General features: G+C 33.5%; 1 protein-coding gene across 2 annotated transcripts in view; it reads right to left on the minus strand.

The window, feature by feature from the left end:
- The window catches only part of CALCRL (calcitonin receptor like receptor), a 109,969-nt gene that overhangs the window by 30,820 nt on the left and 60,248 nt on the right, over positions 1–18,901 (minus strand). For both annotated transcript variants that reach the window (XM_055289960.2, XM_055289959.2), the window contains 7 exons: positions 16,800–16,890; positions 16,461–16,630; positions 14,677–14,763; positions 12,331–12,463; positions 9,817–9,927; positions 9,604–9,716; positions 8,081–8,172 (listed from right to left, as the gene is read on the minus strand). In XM_055289960.2, coding sequence (XP_055145935.1) covers positions 8,081–8,172; positions 9,604–9,716; positions 9,817–9,927; positions 12,331–12,463; positions 14,677–14,760 — 533 coding nt within the window. In that variant the 5' untranslated portion in view covers positions 14,761–14,763; positions 16,461–16,630; positions 16,800–16,890. The remainder of the gene's footprint in view (positions 1–8,080; positions 8,173–9,603; positions 9,717–9,816; positions 9,928–12,330; positions 12,464–14,676; positions 14,764–16,460; positions 16,631–16,799; positions 16,891–18,901) is intronic.

Raw genomic sequence — 18,901 nt, forward strand, 5'->3', positions numbered from 1 at the left:
AAGAAAGAAAGAAAGAAAGAAAGAACGAACACACTCTCCTGTAATGACATCTAGACATACAGAAAGTATTTAAAATGCTATACATGAGTTTTACTTGAAGACGGTTTCTCATGTTTTACCTAAGGCCTGAGAATGATAATAATAAAGGAAAATTTGCAGTTTTGCTTCTTTCTTTTCAAATTCTTCATTTTTAAAAGTTTGTAGAGTCAATTAAAATAATGAAGTGAACTAGAACACAGATCAGGAGAAATCTTGAAAATGTTACTTAATTAATTAGAAAATAAGTAAAATTAGGTGTGAGACTAGACAATCTCTTCACTGCTTATGGCTTATAATTTCTATGTGTTGAAGTTTTGCCCATCATTGAAGTGTTTGCTTTAATTAGAGTATCACCTCAGGAATCTTCAGATTCTATGAGTTAGAATGGTTCTTTCCTTTCTCAGTGTTCCCCCAGGTCTTTGTAGCTCCAGAGTAGCACCCATTTTTTTGTTTTGTTTTGTTTATTTTACTTTGTATTACTATTACATGAGTATTTCAGATGACTACATAAATGTGTTCTGAGTGCCTATATGATTGATATAGTCTAATGAAAAAATTAGTAACTCTTACTAGTTATTGAGGGGCTTCTAAATGCCAGGTACTATATGAGTCTACTTTGCCCAGTATTTTAAATAACATCATGACCCATTATAAACACACACACACACATCCCTGGGGCTTATTTAAAGCAAAATCAGGCTAAGTCCATACTATTAGAAAGTAGTGATGATAAGTTTGGAATACATCCCATGTCTTAATCATTGTATTATACTATCCATTAAAATTAAGTTATGCCTGAATTCAACTGCATACCTCTTATACTAACTCACCATTGAAAAATTCTTTTTTTTCCTTTCAGTTCACTATATGGAATAAACAGTTAATTGTACTTTCAGTGAAAACTTCAAGTAGAAGTACAGTAATTATTTGAAAAACATTTTTTCTTTTATGTAGAGGTCAAATTTCTTATATTGGCAAGACACTCATTTGCTTTAACAAAGTGTTGCCTATGTAGCATGTTATACATCTTGTTTAAAAGCATGGGCATTTTAGCAAATAACAAATGCAAGTATTTATTGCACACAGTAATCTTTATTTTAAAAAATATTATTTTTCTAAAAAATTGGCCTGTTTATATGTAAAACATGAGGACAGTATTTGGGAGAACCAAATTTCTGGCCTCTCTTTTGGAATGAGGAATGTGCCTACAGGTTGCATGTTTAAAGTTAATAATTTCATCAGTATATACACAATATCATTTTTAAAAAAGCACTTCTCCATAGATGAAATAAACATTCTCTGGTTTTAAATTTTAACCCTTCAATTAAAATTTAAAATTACTTGTGAATATCAGTTGAATAGTATTTGTTCTTGAATAAAACATACATAAATACAGATATAAAAATATTGAACATGATTTTATTCCAATTCTTTATCAATAAGAAATACAGTTTATGTGTGTAGACTGCTTTAAGCTTGCCAAATACTTTAACAGATACCGGCTTCCCTGATAGGGAGATTATATATTTTGATTAAAAAGATAACTCTTTCATTCTAATCCTCTTTACTAAAGTACTGTTTCATTCGTAGATTCTTGGGCTTGGAAAGAGCATTAAAAATCCTCAGGTCCAGCTATGAACCCAGTATAGGAAAGAAATCTACTTCAAATTTCCTGAGTGACAGGAAGGCAAATGCAAGGTTCATTACATTTTGTTTAGTTATATTCTTTTTTTTTAATTTTTTTAATTGCACTAATTTTTTCTCTGTTTATTATACCAACTGTATTCTCAATTATAGTAATTTGGATTCTTGACATCATACATTGTGCCTTATATATTTTGTCTTTTTCTGGCTTAACACTCTTGGTATGGTACCTTGATGCCCTGATCAGTTGATATTTTCTTCAATTTCTTCACTTGATAAGCTAATTTTTATGATATCTTGCTTTGCTCTCATATAGTGAACTAGGAGAATAAGTGGTCGGATTAGAGATTTAAAATTGAATGCTGTACATTTGTTGGTATCATTTGGCTTGCAGCATTGTTTTCACTTGGCAGCCCTACTCTTATCTAATTAGTTCACAGCAAGCATTTTCCATTAAATCTTAGACTCTTTCACATGAAGGAACATAATTAATTTTGCATTTGACTTTAGGAAATTGGTGCAGGACTTTACTTATCTTTACTAAATTCTAACTTGTTTGGGACTGTATGACTTAGAATTCTAGAAACCATTGTCCTCCCTGTAGCCACTGGTTTTGACAGGCAAATGTAATTGTTATACTTTGTAACTTTATCTTCTTCAAAAATTTAATGTGCTTGGATATTTCAACTTACAACATGCAACATAAAAAGAGACCATTTAATCTGAAGACTCTCAGCTGTATTAGTTTTTAATTTGCAGAGATAGTGGTCTTCCAAATGTTAATTAAAATTTTACCCTATGTCTACTATCGTTAATTGCAATTCTGGAAATATTACAGTAAGTAATTTGGGAAGATTTCACTGAGGAAGTGATGCTAAAATTTAAATCTAAAAGATAAATACATTTAATTAGACTAGGGAGGAGGCAAAGAGAACAGGCAGGGCAAGTTAATGATTTTGATTTTATATTAATTACAATGGAAAATCTAAAAATTTTAAAGCAAAGAATGGCAAAATCAGATCAATATTTGATCTAAATATTTGAAACTATTATTCTGCCTGTCTTGTTTAGAATTAAATGAAGAGAGAAAGTGAATTTACTGAGGCTAGATAGAACAAGACTGCTGGTGATGGCAGTAGTGATCAGCAAATGGAATAGATTAGAAGGGTTTCAGAAGGTTAAGTTCACAGTTTATACGGAAAGAGTGACAGAGAAGAAAAATGAGAGAAATATATCACGGATTACTCTTAAATTTCTGGCCAATGTGATTGGATTTCTGGTAGTGTCATTTGTAAAGATGGGTCACTGTGGAAGAAAACCAGCTTGGGTTACGAGGAGGTAGATAATATGAACTTGTTTTGAACATGTTCATTTTGAAATATTCTTGAGATGATGTGTTTCGAGAGCCATAAAAAGACATATACCCTTTGATCAGGAAATCCCAAGACTCTGGGAATGTAGCCTGAGAAAATAGTACAAACTATGGGAAAAGTTATAGTCGAAAATGTCCATTGCAGTATTTTTTAATTGAAAAAAATGAAAGCAATGTTAATGGTCAAAAATAGAGAATTTATAATAACAACTTTTGTACACCTACTAAATGAAAAATTATTTAGCTGCTCAAATGGTTGTTTAAAAACTGTTTAGTAACATATAAAGTGCTAATTATATAATGCTGTTATAAAAATAGTTACAATATTTTAAATACTATAATTAAACTGTAGAAACAATATGAAATAAAACTAGAAAAGTGTAAGAATTTGCTTAATAGGATATTAAAATTATAGGTATATATATATCTTCTTCGTTTAAAATTAGTAGAAGAAGGAGGTTGGAGGAAGAAGGAGGAGTAGGAAGAGGAATAAGAACAAGAGGAGGAGGAGGAGGAAAAAGAAGAACAAGGAGGAGAAGGAGAAGAAGAAAGAAGAAAGAGAAGGAGCAGCGGCGGTGGTGGCAGCCACAGGAGCAGAAGGAGCAGAAGATGACTACAATGCTGATGAAGATACAATGAAACATAGCTACTTACTCTTGTCATGCTGAATTCTATAATTATTGCTGGTGATCAAAATTATGAAAATCATGTGAAGGCATAAAATAATGCATGCATGACTTAGAATTTAACTTTCTATAAATTTAAAATTGCTTGTTTGCTTTGTTCAAAAAATTGGAGCTGACTCTTCCTCCTCAAAATGGAGTGAATTACAAGTAAAATTGAAAGTACAATTAAACCTTTTTAATGGGCGATTTTAACACCCCACTGTCAACATTAGACAGATCAACGAGACAGAAAGTTACCAAGGATACCCAGGAATTGAACTCAGCTCTACACCAAGCGGACCTAATAGACATCTACAGAACTCTCCACCCCAAATCAACAGAATATACATTTTTTTCAGCACCACACCACACCTATTCCAAAATTGACCACATAGTTGGAAGTAAAGCTCTCCTCAGCAAATGTAAAAGAACAGAAATTATAACAAACTGTCTCTCAGACCACAGTGCAATCAAACTAGAACTCAGGATTAAGAAACTCACTCAAAACCGCTCAACTACATGGAAACTGAACAACCTGCTCCTAAATGACTACTGGGTACATAACGAAATGAAGGCAGAAATAAAGATGTTCTTTGAAACCAATGAGAACAAAGACACAACATACCAGAATCTCTGGGACACATTCAAAGCAGTGTGTAGAGGGAAATTTATAGCACTAAATACCCACAAGAGAAAGCAGGAAAGATCCAAAATTGACACCCTAACATTACAATTAAAAGAACTAGAAAAGCAAGAGCAAACACATTCAAAAGCTAGCAGAAGGCTAGAAATAACTAAAATCAGAGCAGAACTGAAGGAAATAGAGACACAAAAAACCCGTCAAAAAATTAATGAATCCAGGAGCTGGTTTTTTGAAAAAATCAACAAAATTGATAGACTGCTACCAAGACTACTAACAAAGAAGAAAAGAGAGAAGAATCAAATAGACACAATAAAAAATGAAAAAGGGGATATCACCACCGATCCCACAGAAATACAATCTACCATCAGAGAATACTACAAACAACTCCACGCACATAAACTAGAAAATCTAGAAGAAATGGATAAATTCCTCGACAAATACACCCTCCCAAGACTAAACCAGGAAGAAGTTGAATCTCTGAATAGACCAATAACAGGCTCTGAAATTGTGGCAATAATCAATAGCTTACCAACCAAAAAGAGTCCAGGACCTGATGGATTCACAGCCGAATTCTACCAGAGGTACAAGGAGGAACTGGTACCATTCCTTCTGAAACTATTCCAGTCGATAGAAAAAGAGGGAATCCTCCCTAACATATTTTATGAGGCCAGCATCATCCTGATACCAAAGCCTGGCAGAGACACAACCAAAAAAGAGAATTTCAGACCAATATCCTTGATGAACATTGATGCAAAAATCCTCAATAAAATACTGGCAAACCGAATCCAGCAGCACATCAAAAAGCTTATCCACCATGATCAAGTGGGCTTCATCCCTGGCATGCAAGGCTGGTTCAACATACGCAAATCAATAAATGTAATCCAGCATATACACAGAACCAAAGACAAAAACCACATGATTATCTCAATAGATGCAGAAAAGGCCTTTGACAAAATTCAACAACGCTTCATGCTAAAAACTCTCAATAAATTAGGTATTGATGGGACATATCTCAAAATAATGAGATCTATCTATGACAAACCCACAGCCAATATCATACTGAATGGGCAAAAACTGGAAGCATTCCCTTCAAAAACTGGCACAAGACAGGGATGCCCTCTGTCACCACTCCTATTCAACATAGTGTTGGAAGTTCTGGCCAGGGCAATCAGGCAAGAGAAGGAAATAAAGGGTATTCAATTAGGAAAAGAGGAAGTCAAATTGTCCCTGTTTGCAGATGACATGATTGTATATCTAGAAAACCCCATTGTCTCAGCCCAAAATCTCCTTAAGCTGATAAGCAACTTCAGCAAAGTCCCAGGATACAAAATCAATGTACAAAAACCACAAGCATTCTTGTACACCAATCACAGACAAACAGCCAAATCATGAGTGAACTCCCATTCACAATTGCTTCAAAGAGAATAAAATACCTAGGAATCCAACTTACAAGGGATGTGAAGGACCTCTTCAAGGAGAACTACAAACCACTGCTCAATGAAATAAAAGAGGATACAAACAAATGGAAGAACATTCCATTCTCATCGGTTGGAAGAATCAATATCGTGAAAATGGCCATACTGCCCAAGGTAATTTATAGATTCAATGCCATCCCCATCAAGGTACCAATGACTTTCTTCACAGAATTGGAAAAAACTACTTTAAAGTTCATATGGAACCAAAAAAAAGCCCGCATCACCAAGTCAATCCTAAGCCAAAAGAACAAAGCTGGAGGCATCATGCTACCTGACTTCAAACTATACTACAAGGCTACAGTAACCAAAACAGCATGGTACTGGTACCACAACAGAGACATAGATCAATGGAACAGAACAGAGCCCTCAGAAATAATGCCGCATATCTACAACTATCTGATCTTTGACAAACCTGACAAATACAAGCAATGGGAAAAGGATTCCCTATTTAATAAATGGTGCTGGGAAAACTGGCTAGCCATATGTAGAAAGCTGAAACTGGATCCCTTCCTTACACCTTATACAAAAATTAATTCAAGATGGATTAAAGACTTACATGTTAGACCTAAAACCATAAAAACCCTAGAAGAAAACCTAGACAATACCATTCAGGACATAGGCGTGGGCAAGGACTTCATGTCTAAAACACCAAAAGCAATGGCAACAAAAGCCAAAATTGACAAATGGGATCTCATTAAACTAAAGAGCTTCTGCACAGCGAAAGAAACTACCATCAGAGTGAACAGGCAACCTACAAAATGGGAGAAAATTTTTGCAACCTACTCATCTGACAAAGGGCTAATATCCAGAATCTACAATGAACTCAAACAAATTTACAAGAAAAAAACAACCCCATCAAAAAGTGGGCAAAGGACATGAACAGACACTTCTCAAAAGAAGACATTTCTGCAGCCAAAAAACACATGAAAAAATGCTCATCATCACTGGCCATCAGTGAAATGCAAATCAAAACCACAATGAGATACTATCTCACACCAGTTAGAATGGCCATCATTAAAAAGTCAGGAAACAACAGGTGCTGGAGAGGATGTGGAGAAATAGGAACACTTTTACACTGTTGGTGGGACTGTAAACTAGTTCAGCCATTGTGGAAGTCAGTGTGGCGATTCCTTAGGGATCTAGAGCTAGAAATACCATTTGACCCAGCCATCCCATTACTGGGTATATACCCAAAGGACTATAAATCATGCTGCTATAAAGACACATGCACATGTATGTTTATTGCGGCACTATTCACAATAGCAAAGACTTGGAACCAACCCAAATGTCCAACAAGGATAGACTGGATTAAGAAAATGTGGCACATATACACCATGGAATACTATGCAGCCATAAAAAATGATGAGTTCATGTCCTTTGTAGGGACATGGATGAAACTGGAAACCATCATTCTCAGTAAACTATCGCAAGGACAAAAAACCAAACACCGCATGTTCTCACTCATAGGTGGGAATTGAACAATGAGAACACGTGGACACAGGAAGGGGAACATCACACTCCGGGGACTGTTGTGGGGTGGGGGGAGGGGGGAGGGAGAGCATTAGGAGATATACCTAATGCTAAATGACTAGTTAATGGGTGCAGGAAATCAACATGGCACATGGATACATATGTAACAAACCTGCACATTGTGCACATGTACCCTAAAACTTTTAAAGTATAATAATAATAAAAAATAAATAAATAAATAAATAAATAAAAAGATGTAAAAAAAAAAAAAAAACCTTTTTAATGATGACCCTCCAAACCAGGAAAAACCCTAAACAAAGTGTATTTAGATTATATTTTTGATGATATATGTTAAATGCGTTTGCTATTATTTGCACAAAATTCCAGCTTCTAAAGTGGACACTTATTCTATTATTAAAATTGTCCAAAAGCTAAACACACAATTAAGAAGGCCTATAATATTTAACATTTCCCAAAGCAAATACAGTTAGGTTTATGTATTAGTTTGGACTCCCTTCTTATTATATGTCTTCACTTTTATATGCCTACTAATTCTGTAAAATTCAAGTTAAGATATTTCATCAATCTCCTCTACATATTTTACAAAGCTAAGATCAACTTATTTCAACCTATTTTAAACATTCACCTTATTTTAAACATTATAAATCATCTATATTTTTATATTTTGTCAGACATGACATAAATATGCACATGATGGGGCATTCACCCAAGACATCTAGTAATTTTCTTAAAATATTTTAAATTTACTTACTTGAAATAAAAGAATATGCCAAGCGAGATAAGCAGTGATGCAATAGATAATCCGTGTCCAATTATGGTCAGGTAAAACAAATTTAGTGCAGTCTGTAATTTGTATAAACAAAAAAATTTGGTTCATATCAATACTGTGTCTATAATCCTACACATGCAGAAGTTCAAATTCAATTAAATAAAGTATATTTTTAGAAATATGTGATCTGATAGCCTTACAGTGATGAGTTTGCAAACCAATAAATACTTGAACGTGTCTGGAATGAAGAATATCTATCTAGTGAAATTATCGAAATTTATAAGTTGTATGCCTTTTTATTTTTTAAATAATTTTTTAAAAAATTAGAAGTCAAATATTAAATCTATGAGGCAAAACTTTTATTGATCTGGGTTATATACTATATGAAATCAGTATTTTATATTTTGTGTACCTTCAAACAAATGCTACATGATGATTTGTTTTGTTCAGACGTAAATGCCAGATAAAGGTTTCTTTTCAAACTGAGTTTCTTTTTCCTTTGACAAATTTGAACCTCAGAGACAAATCTCAATTTGTTAACTTAGAAGATTCTATGATCTGTACAAATGTGTTCTTTCTCGTGGTTTTCACTTTTTTATTTTTATTTGTCTGCATTCTATTTATTTGTAACCTACCACTTTATTGTGTATTTGTATAATTCTCTTCCAATTCTTACCTGAATAAGCTGGGAATATGTTATTTATAAACATAATGATAGCTGGTAGTTATCAAGAGCTTACTATATGCTAATCTTTTAAGTATTTCCCTTGTGTTAAATCAATCCTTATGAAAATAATGAGGATGGAATCTATTCTTACCCTCATTTCATATATGAGGGGACTGAAGCAGACAGATGTAAAATGGCTTTTTCAAGGTCAAACAGCTGGTAAGAAGTAGAAAGAAGAAATCAGGTTTTAGGACTCACAGTTGTAATCACTGTGATAAACTGCCTCTATTATAAACACATGCAAATACATGCAAGTGTTTTCTATCGAAGCTATATTATAGTGCCAAACTGTAATTAACCTTGACTCCAATGTGTAGTGTTTAAGGATGCGATAGTTAGTGCAAGTGACCTAAGAGCCAGTCAGAATGAGATCCTTCTGCTGAGGGAGAGACAGGACTCTTTAAACCCTGCTGGGCTTATCCTGTTTACTTGAGCGCAGTTTCAGAGGTCATTCTAGAAATTCCACTGCAAATGAAAGATTTTCCTTTTCTTACACTTTTAAGGTATGTTTTCTTTGGAAAATTTGAAACCCCAATACTGAAACATTGACTTGTAAATTACACTGTTACCTAACAGGATTGCTTTTTCAGTGTAATGACAAAATCAATAATAATTTTTTCCATGGATATCTTTCTTCTTTATTCTTCTCAAATTATATTATGAAAAGGCTTTATAAGGGAATGGAATAATGACTTTATTTTCTTCAAAACAGTATTGGACAAACGAGCTGTTTAAATAGATACTGTAAGTTAAATTTCAATTCAGAATTATGACATACCTTCACTTTCTCGTGGGTGTTAACATTACACTGGGTATAATTTGTCCATGTTCTGTTGCTTGCTGGATGTCTAAACCAGTTTCCATCTTGGTCACAGATCTTTGTAACTTTTTCTTTAAAATTAAAAAGAAAAAAGGGAAAACAGGAATTTAATTAACCTAGGGTTTATTAAATAGATGTCAAGGAGATATGTAGATACATTTCTGCTTTTACCTGATGGATCAAAGTCCTGAAAGTAATCAGGGCAGAGCTGCATTGATTCAGTTCCTGCTGCAACATCGTTCCAGCAGAGCCATCCATCCCAGGTTCTGTTGCAGTAAACGCCTTAATGGGGAAATAAAAATTAGAGATCATTAAATCCTTCTACTTATACATGAAGACACAGTCTTAAAAGTGGTTTCACACTGATGTGGAGTAAAGGCTATCTACTGAAAATGCAGACATTATATAAAAATCTATATATAGAAATTATTTGGCTTCCCACCAAGTAATATTATAATAATTTCTGAATTAAATTCTAAATTAAATTTAAAAATATCTAAATATATAAAGTTTAGATTTAATTTTAATTGTCAAAGGTAGCTATTTGTTTAATAAATCAAATGGTCTTTGCTAGTTGTCCTTAGCCATAATGTAGCGATTAGTGTCCCTATACTTAAAATAAGAAAACAATGGGAAATTAGAAACATGTCTCATTTTAGAAACTATATGCTTAGGGCAAGGTGTTAGTATTTTCTGAAGCAAGCCAATAAATATTCCAATATTTCCTATTATACCATTGTAACCCTGAAACATACTTATTTAGGCCCCTCCACCAAATTCTGGCTCTTCATTCCTTTTCTTTTCAAATAAGGTAGAATGTTCAATAATCTCAAATTTTTCTCCAAAATTACAGAAAGAACTTCTTACATTAAAATATATAAAGTTTTTTTAAGGCGTAGGTAAATTAACCAACCAATGTTCTAATGTTGTAAGAGTGTTGTAAGAGTCTATAATCAAAAAAGTAATTTTCTTTTTTTTTTTTTTTTGAGACTGAGTCTTGCTCTGTCGCCGGCTGGAGTGCAGTGGTGTGATCTCAGCTCACTGCAACCTCCACCTCCCAGGTTCAAGTGATTATCCTGCCTCAGCCTCCCAAGTGGCTGGGACTACAGGTTCCCGCCATTATGCTCAGCTAATTTTTGTATTTTTAGTAGAGACGAGGTTTCACCATGTTGGCCAGGATGGTCTCAATCTCTTGACCTCTTGATCCGCCCTCCTCAGCCTCCCAAAGTACTGAGATTACAGGTGTGAGCCACCACACCTGGCCCAAAAGTAATTTTCTAACTTGTCAGGTAGAGATAGAACCTTGACTGCTGCATCAGATGTTTATTGTTTTTAACAGATTTGCAAGGCAATATCGGCATTTATCTAGCCCTCATGAAAATAGAACAAAATTATGATGGCCTGTAAGTTGAAGTAAATTGAACTAAAAAACAACAAAATTTTAATGTTTCCCCAGATAATGTTTTCTGCTATGTCATTTTTTGGACAATTATTTAAATAGTTTGAATCCATATATTTCTAGAAAAAATACATTTTATGGCCTATTAGAAAAAAATTTATTGATGTAGTTTTAGAAAGCATCTCAGATATGTCCATATCACAGCTCCAAAAGTATCTAATTCACTACAGCATTGGTAATGTGATAGAGTGCAAGGTCCAGAATTTTTGAAATTGTGTTTTATGGCATTTGAGTGAGATGTAAGTAGGTATTCCATGAAAAAAGTTTCTCTGGTCAAATGGATTTTAGAGACACAAAGTTGAAATAAAAATAGCTCTTTATTGAAAGACTTTCTAGAGTATTTAAAATTACAAAGTACTTGATGAAACTTCAAGAAGATGTATTATGCAATGATTCCAAACTTCTTTTACCACAGAATACTTTTATTATGAAACTTTACAAAGATATTCCTATTGTTCAACAATTAAACTTAAAATCTACTTTTACATAATATACAGCAAGAAGGCTTGGAAGGGTTTCAAAGTTAAAAATATCTAAAGAGTGTTAAATTTTATTTTACTGTGAGTTTTACATTTTATATTTTGAAAATAACCCTTTCTTTAAGGTTGCCAGGTAAAATATAGGACCTGTTTTTGTTTTGCTTTATCTGGCAACTCTGCTTGTGCTACTCATCTTTTATCTTCAGAATCTAGGCAAGTATCTGGTGCTTAGCAGGCTCTCAATAAATGTTACCCAAAAAAGCAAAAGAATATCTTAGTGAAAACAGAAGCACTTAGATTTCATTAACTTTGCCACCAAATGTACTATGCAAAGTGTGTGTATTATGCAAAACAACACTTTTGTATTCATTATATTATTATGCAACCTCCTGTCAAGCAGGTTGTTAAAAAAAAAAAGAGAAATACACAATTACATAAACTGAAAAAGTCAACTGTCATTAAGATTTGTGTTTTTGTGTTAATATTAATACTTATTTGATTTAAATATCTTTGTACCATAAAAAGAATCATACTAAACAGATCACTGTCACATATTTTTATTGTTTTTAAAAAGCGATATAACATGATGTCATAAAATGTTCTTCAAACATAATTAAAACTGCACATATACAAAAAGGTAGCAATCTATTTTTAATAATGGACCTAAGGAACTTATAATGATATAATGGGAGTAGTTTTCTTTTAAAAATATGTCAAATGCATTTACAATTAAGTAGCCATGCTTACCTTCTGCTTGTTGAATGGGGTCTTGCATAATCTTTTGGTAACATTCATACTGAGCTGTCATGATTTTATTTCTAGTAACTCCCAACTGAATTGAGTCCTCAGTACTCTCTTCTAATTCTGCTGTAACAAGAATCTAAGGGATTAAAAAAACAACAACATCAACTTCATGAAAAGGATTATGAAAATGTGTTTGTCAAAGGCAGTCTGTCACAGTGGAAAACAGCAAGTGCAGTGATATACTGGAAGATAAACTGGCTGTCTGTGGAAAAATCCCCAATTTGTAGTGTTTGCTATTTCCATGGTATAAATATCCCCACCATGTCCATGTCCAATTTCAAAACACCAACAAGATGTCACCATTGGCAGAGTGGGAAAGCACAGTTGGTTCTCAGAAGCCTCTGGTAGCCAGCTCCAGGACATTCCTTAATATGTGTTCTGGAATGTAGACAGAGATGTCTTCCAATCTGACCCCAATGTTTTTCCTGGCTCTATGAATGAAGGCAAGATATTGTCTGTCCCCTCCCCCAAAGCCTCTGCTTCCTTATTGTAAAATAGCATAAAATAGCATCAAGATAACAGAGGAGACATATCTGCTACATGGAAATACAATGTATTGACATTGTCATGATATTTTGATAATCAAAATAATGGCAACATCATTTATGAGGTTGGTAAATAGAAATTTTTCTTGGATGCACATCAATAATGTTTTTGGACAAGTTATATACTTATTTTCTTCCAACATAGTAGCACTATTTTAAGCTTCAATTCTACTTTAGTTTCCACATGACTTTTTTTCTGATTTATAATATGAAGCCCGAATAAACCTCTTTTTAACACTTTTAGTGGTAATTTTTGCATAATTTCTATTAACTGTATCCCATAAGCTATTATCTTCCTATCCTTCCTTTGCCTCCTCATTGTAGTATTTCTTTTTTCTAGCAGGAAGTTGAATTTAGTAAAGTCAAAATGACATTCCCTCACTGGGTAGCACCACTCAAGCTCAAGTTTTACCATTGTGTGACCACCATTTAACAATAACTCTTTCATTCCTTTATTGTTTTAATTTCCACATAAAGATTTATGCAGTGGTAGTGCTACACAAGTAATAAATGGAAATGTAGAACATCAAGAAAATTAATATATTTGAAAACCACATAACTCCTGTTCTCAAAAAGTCCGTAAAATTGCATAAATCCGTATGATTTTTATCCCTACTTGGAACATAGACTCTGATTTATACATGATCTTACATGAATTCAAGAGGAAGAGTCACAACTTCTTAATTACAGTAATCGGTTGCTCATCTGTTACAGAATTACCTGCAGGAAAGTAATGTTCTATGCAGCTCGCTCAGTGGAGGGTGTGAGCTTAAGTCAACTTAAAGATATCATCTAAGAAGTGCAGGATTTGGACTGCTCCTAGACTTGGAAATGTTTTCAAATACAAATGCGGACAGGAATGTAGTCTTGTTTTTTTGTTTTTTGTTTTTTTCTCGTTTAGGTTTTCTGTATTCTCCAAGTTTCTGTTTCCATCTTTGTGGTGTTTGCTTGGAAACACCTCAAGAAAATTCTTAGCTGCCACAGGATTAGATGAGAGTATGTCTCTTGGTTTCTCATGTTTATGATGAGATAAGAGCACAGTCACTATTTTATTTTGAGGTAGAGAAAAATATGGGTGATTCATTACTATAATTAAAAATAAAATTAAGTGTATGAAGTATATGACTCCTCCAGCAGAGCAATTGAGTTTTTGTCTTACTTGCCCACCTTCCACCTTGGGCCCCATATCCCCAGTGTATACATGTAGAGGGGCAGATGAGTGTGCAGACTTACGCACACACCTGCCCCAAATTTAACATCAATGTCTGCTAATTTGAATGAATGATTGAGGAAATTAATTTAAAACAAAGTGCATGGTTCTAAATTGCCGTGCAATCAAGATATGTCAATCAACTGGCAGAATGGGAGAAACATCAATGGGAGAATCACTTTCTTAACAGATCTAACTCTGCATCTACAATTCTGGTTGAAACTATTTTCTCTACTATGTACAACATGTACCATAGAGTCATTCCATTTTTTTTCAATCTCTGATTACCCTCCTCTGGTGTCTTAGCATTTGTGTGTATTCATCTTTCCCATTCTGATCCCCTCCACTTCCTTCTCATTCTATACCTGTTATAGGACTAAAAGCATACACCGAATGAAAACATATTATTGCTGTATCAGTTGGATATAAAAATGTAATTAATTTCTGTATCTAGTAACTTCGTTAATATTCTTTATCAATTATAGGTATACTGGAAGCAATAACAGACATAATCATATATATTTTTATGCTTACCATAAAAAAAGGCAAGAGAACCAGAAAATACAGGGTACACTTTTTCTCCATCATTAAGCCAAAATGAAATATGCTGTATAACATAAACTGCAACAGAAAATAAAAGAAATATAATTCATCAATATTTATGAAATAAATGCAGATGATTCTCAATAGAAAATTTATTTTAAAACTACACAATAATTCAATAATTTTACTTTAAAGATTTGATTAATCATTTTTTTTAAGACAAGGTCTCACTCTGTCACCAATGCCTAGTGCAGTGCCACAATCTTGGCTCACTGCAGCCTGGACTTCCCGAGTTCAAGCGATCTTCCCTCCTCAACCTCCCAAGTAGATGGATTACAGGTGAGCGCCACCACACCCAGCTAATTTTTGTATTTATAGTAGAGAGGGGGTTTCACCATGTTGGCCAGGATTACAAGTGTGAGCCACCCTGCCCAGCAGATTAAAATAGATTAAAACTGCAAATGTTTAAGAGCATTATGGTGTCAAATGTTTAAAGCATTATGGTGTAAAACGTTAAGGAGCTTATAAACACATTTTAATTTAATTTAATTAGACATAAACAAAAACTTTAGATAGATAGATAGATAGATAGATAGATAGATAGATAAGAATTAGAAAACAACTTGCATTTTTTGCCTTTACCAAAATTGGGATCAAATTATAAAGGTATTACAATAGACAGTTTTTCATGGACATAAAAAATTTTGATAGCATATTTTATTATAAAGCTTACCTTTATTTTCTGTAAGTATTCATCTCATTTTCAATTTTCTGACTCTTCAGTAATTTAAGGAAGGAAATTGTTCTCAAACAATTTCTTGAGAATCAACATCTATACATCATTAAAATGTCCTTATAATTTAATAGAAATTATTCTTCACTACTGAAAATCAATTTTTTAAAATTAGGAAATAAAAGATTCCCTAAGTCATCTACATTATTCAAATAAGGTTTCAGGGAATGAAGAGTATCAAATAAAATATTTGTTTGAATATTTTTAATACTAAATACAATTCTGAGCTAATGAAAAATGGCCTCTAAAATGCTACCCACTAGCTTCCTAATTCTAAGAGACAAGAAATGCTGGAGTGTTTTTCCAAATGCTTACACCCTGTGAAGTCCAGGAGCAACCTACTCTGACATATTGTCAGGATGTAGCCATAGAATATAATATTCATTTAACTAAATGATATGGTTTGGCCCAGTGTCCCCACCTAAATCTCATCTTGTAGCTCACATAATTCCCACGTGTTGTGGGAGGGACCGGGTGGGAGATAAATGAATCATGCGGGTGGGTCTTTCCATTGCTGTTCTCCTGATAGTGAATAAGGCTCACAAGATCTGATGGATTTAAAAATGGGATTTAAAAAAGCTCTCTTCTCTTGTCTGCTGTCATGATGTGATGTGCGTTTCACCTTCCGCCATGATCGTGAGGTGCATTAAATCTCTTTCTTTTGTAAATTGCCCAGTCATGGGTATGTGTTTATCAGCAGCATGAAAACGGACTAATACACTGAACACGCAAACAATATTTTTAAAGGAGAGAAAAAGTTTCCAGTCAACAGATATTTGCCACTGAACTGTGAGCTTAGATTTAATTTTGTTAGGAAACTAATAATGATTTTATGACAGGGCTAATTTGGGAAAAATAATTATGAAAACCTTTTTTACATGTTCACAGGTTTTGCTTATTATTTTTATTATGACATTCAATGAGAGCACACCATTAATTGTCACAGAATTTGTGCTATTGCTAGCCCTCGCCAATGACTCACCTAGAAGTTGTAGCAATCTTGTTTTATAGCAACCTTGTCAAGTTGTAGTTGACAAATTGAAGTTTGTAGCAGTCTTGTCAAGTTGTGGTAGTTTTCTTTTTAGTGGTAGCAATCTTTCGAATATTGTTTTCTCTTCTATCGGCTAGTATGGGTTTTTATTATTAGACGATCTTGAGAAAAATATAACCAAAATACCATGAATCATTGTATTAATTTTAATAAACATAGTGTTATAAACAGAAAACAATGAATCAGTTTCTTTAATTCAGTAATTAATAAGTTAATATTTTAGTTTTTATTACATTTTACCATGAGAAAATTTAATTTCCCAATACTTACATGCACAATTGTCTCCAGACTCAAATCACATTTTCTCTTGGATCATATTTGACATTGTCTTTAAGAATTTCTTAAATTCAGGGGTCAAGACCTGAAATATTGATGAATGTAATAATTTAATATTATGCTAATGGCCAAAATTATTTCCATGATAAATTAAAAACTTCAGAGAAAATACTGCTACTAAGATCATGTTTTTATTGAACAATTCCAACTTTTAAAAGCCTCTTTTGCTTACAATATATTTGAGTTATTATATAGCATTATCATATTCACAGCATGTGAAGTTTCAATATGAATTATAGATCTACATTATGAGAACACACTTGGTCTAGAAATGTACACATTTTCTATGAGTAAATAATTTTTAAAGAGTAGTTATGTCATTTTCACTTGAAAAATTGTTGATTTTAGATATTTACATTTTTTTCATAGAATTACTAAAATGTTTTCCTTAGGCATTTCTAAGTTAGATAAATATTTCTTTTTTTTTTTTTTTTTCGAGACAGAGTCTCGCTCTGTCACCCAGGCTGGAGTGCAGTGGCGCAGTCTCGGCTCACTGCAAGCTCCGCTTCCCAGGTTCACGCCATTCTCCTGCCTCAGCCTCTCCGAGTAGCTGGGACTACAGGCGCCCGCCACCACGCCCGACTAATTTTTTGTATTTTTAGTAGAGACGGGGTTTCACCGTGGTCTCGATCTCCTGACCTCGTGATCCGCCCGCCTCGGCCTCCCAAAGTGCTGGGATTACAAGCGTGAGCCACCGCGCCCGGCCTAATATTTCTTTATTTATTGTATCTATAGTCATATAATTCCACAATCATTCTAAATTATACTGCCTTTAAAAATAAATTTTGTGTTTTCATCTTCTCAGTGGAGCTTTAATTATCATCAAGTATTAATAGCAAGGTGAAAGAAAGAAGAGTTGTTTTATTTTTGGTTTTTATTTTTGTACACATTTTTTGTGCAAGAGTTGAAAATAGTTAACAGATACAGTAACTCCTAAAACTCTCCTTATCATATTAATGATAATTTACTAGGATTTCTGTTAAAGAACAAAAAATTAAAGCAATTTACAATTCATTATTAGACAATACTCTTACATGCACATTTCACCTGGAAATGTGATAGGGAATGATACTGGACACTTTACAGATTTGTTGTGACCATTAAATGATTTTGACTATATTGTGGAGCCCTGAAAGTTCCCAACTCATGGCATACTCTTGGCTAAGTTCTATTTCCCATGCAATTTAATCTAACCTAATGAAATGCCAACCTATTCAGCTTTGTTAGATTAATATAAAAATTTACTTTATAGATTCTATATGCAAAATCACTTCCATATTTATGAACAGATATATTTTATTTTAAATTGATTACTTTAAACAATATCACATTCTTTATAATTATTCATTTAGCAAAACTCTATCATTTAATCCATCCCTAAATATAAAAAAATAATTAATTTTTGTATTCATGGTTTTATATAGGCAAAATTGCTTTTGCAAATCACTATTTGGTGTTTAACATAATACCTGACACAATCTGCGTGCTCAAGAAATTTTTGCTAAAGAAATAAGAGATTCAATACTAAATAAATGATTGTACACATTTTTTGTGGAAGAGTTGAAAATAGTTAACATACAGTAACTCCTAAAACTCTCCTTATCATATTAATGATAATTTACTAGGATTTCTATTGAAGAACAAAAAATTAAAGAGATTTAAGGATTCTTTCTGATGGGCTAATTTCTGATTGTCTGCACTTTATAAATATATCATACTTTTCTCTATCACTTCTTTTTTTTTTTTTTTTTTTTTGGAGAAAGAGTCATGCTCTTACTCTGTACCCCAGGCTGGAGTGCAGTGGCACGATCTTGGCTCACTGCAATCTCCGCCTCACAGGTTCAAGAGATTTGCCTGCCTCAGTCTCTCGAATAACTGGTGTTACAGGCGCCCACCACTGTGCCTGGCTAATTTTTGTATTTTTAGTAGAGACGGGGTTTCACCATGTTGGCCAGGCTGGTCTCAAACTCCTGAGCTCAGGTGATCCACCCGCCTCTGCCTCCCAAAGTGCTGGGATTACAAGTGTGAGCCACCGT

This window comes from Symphalangus syndactylus, chromosome 8 (assembly GCF_028878055.3).
Source record: "Symphalangus syndactylus isolate Jambi chromosome 8, NHGRI_mSymSyn1-v2.1_pri, whole genome shotgun sequence".
In the NCBI taxonomy this organism is placed as follows: Eukaryota; Metazoa; Chordata; class Mammalia; order Primates; family Hylobatidae; genus Symphalangus; species Symphalangus syndactylus.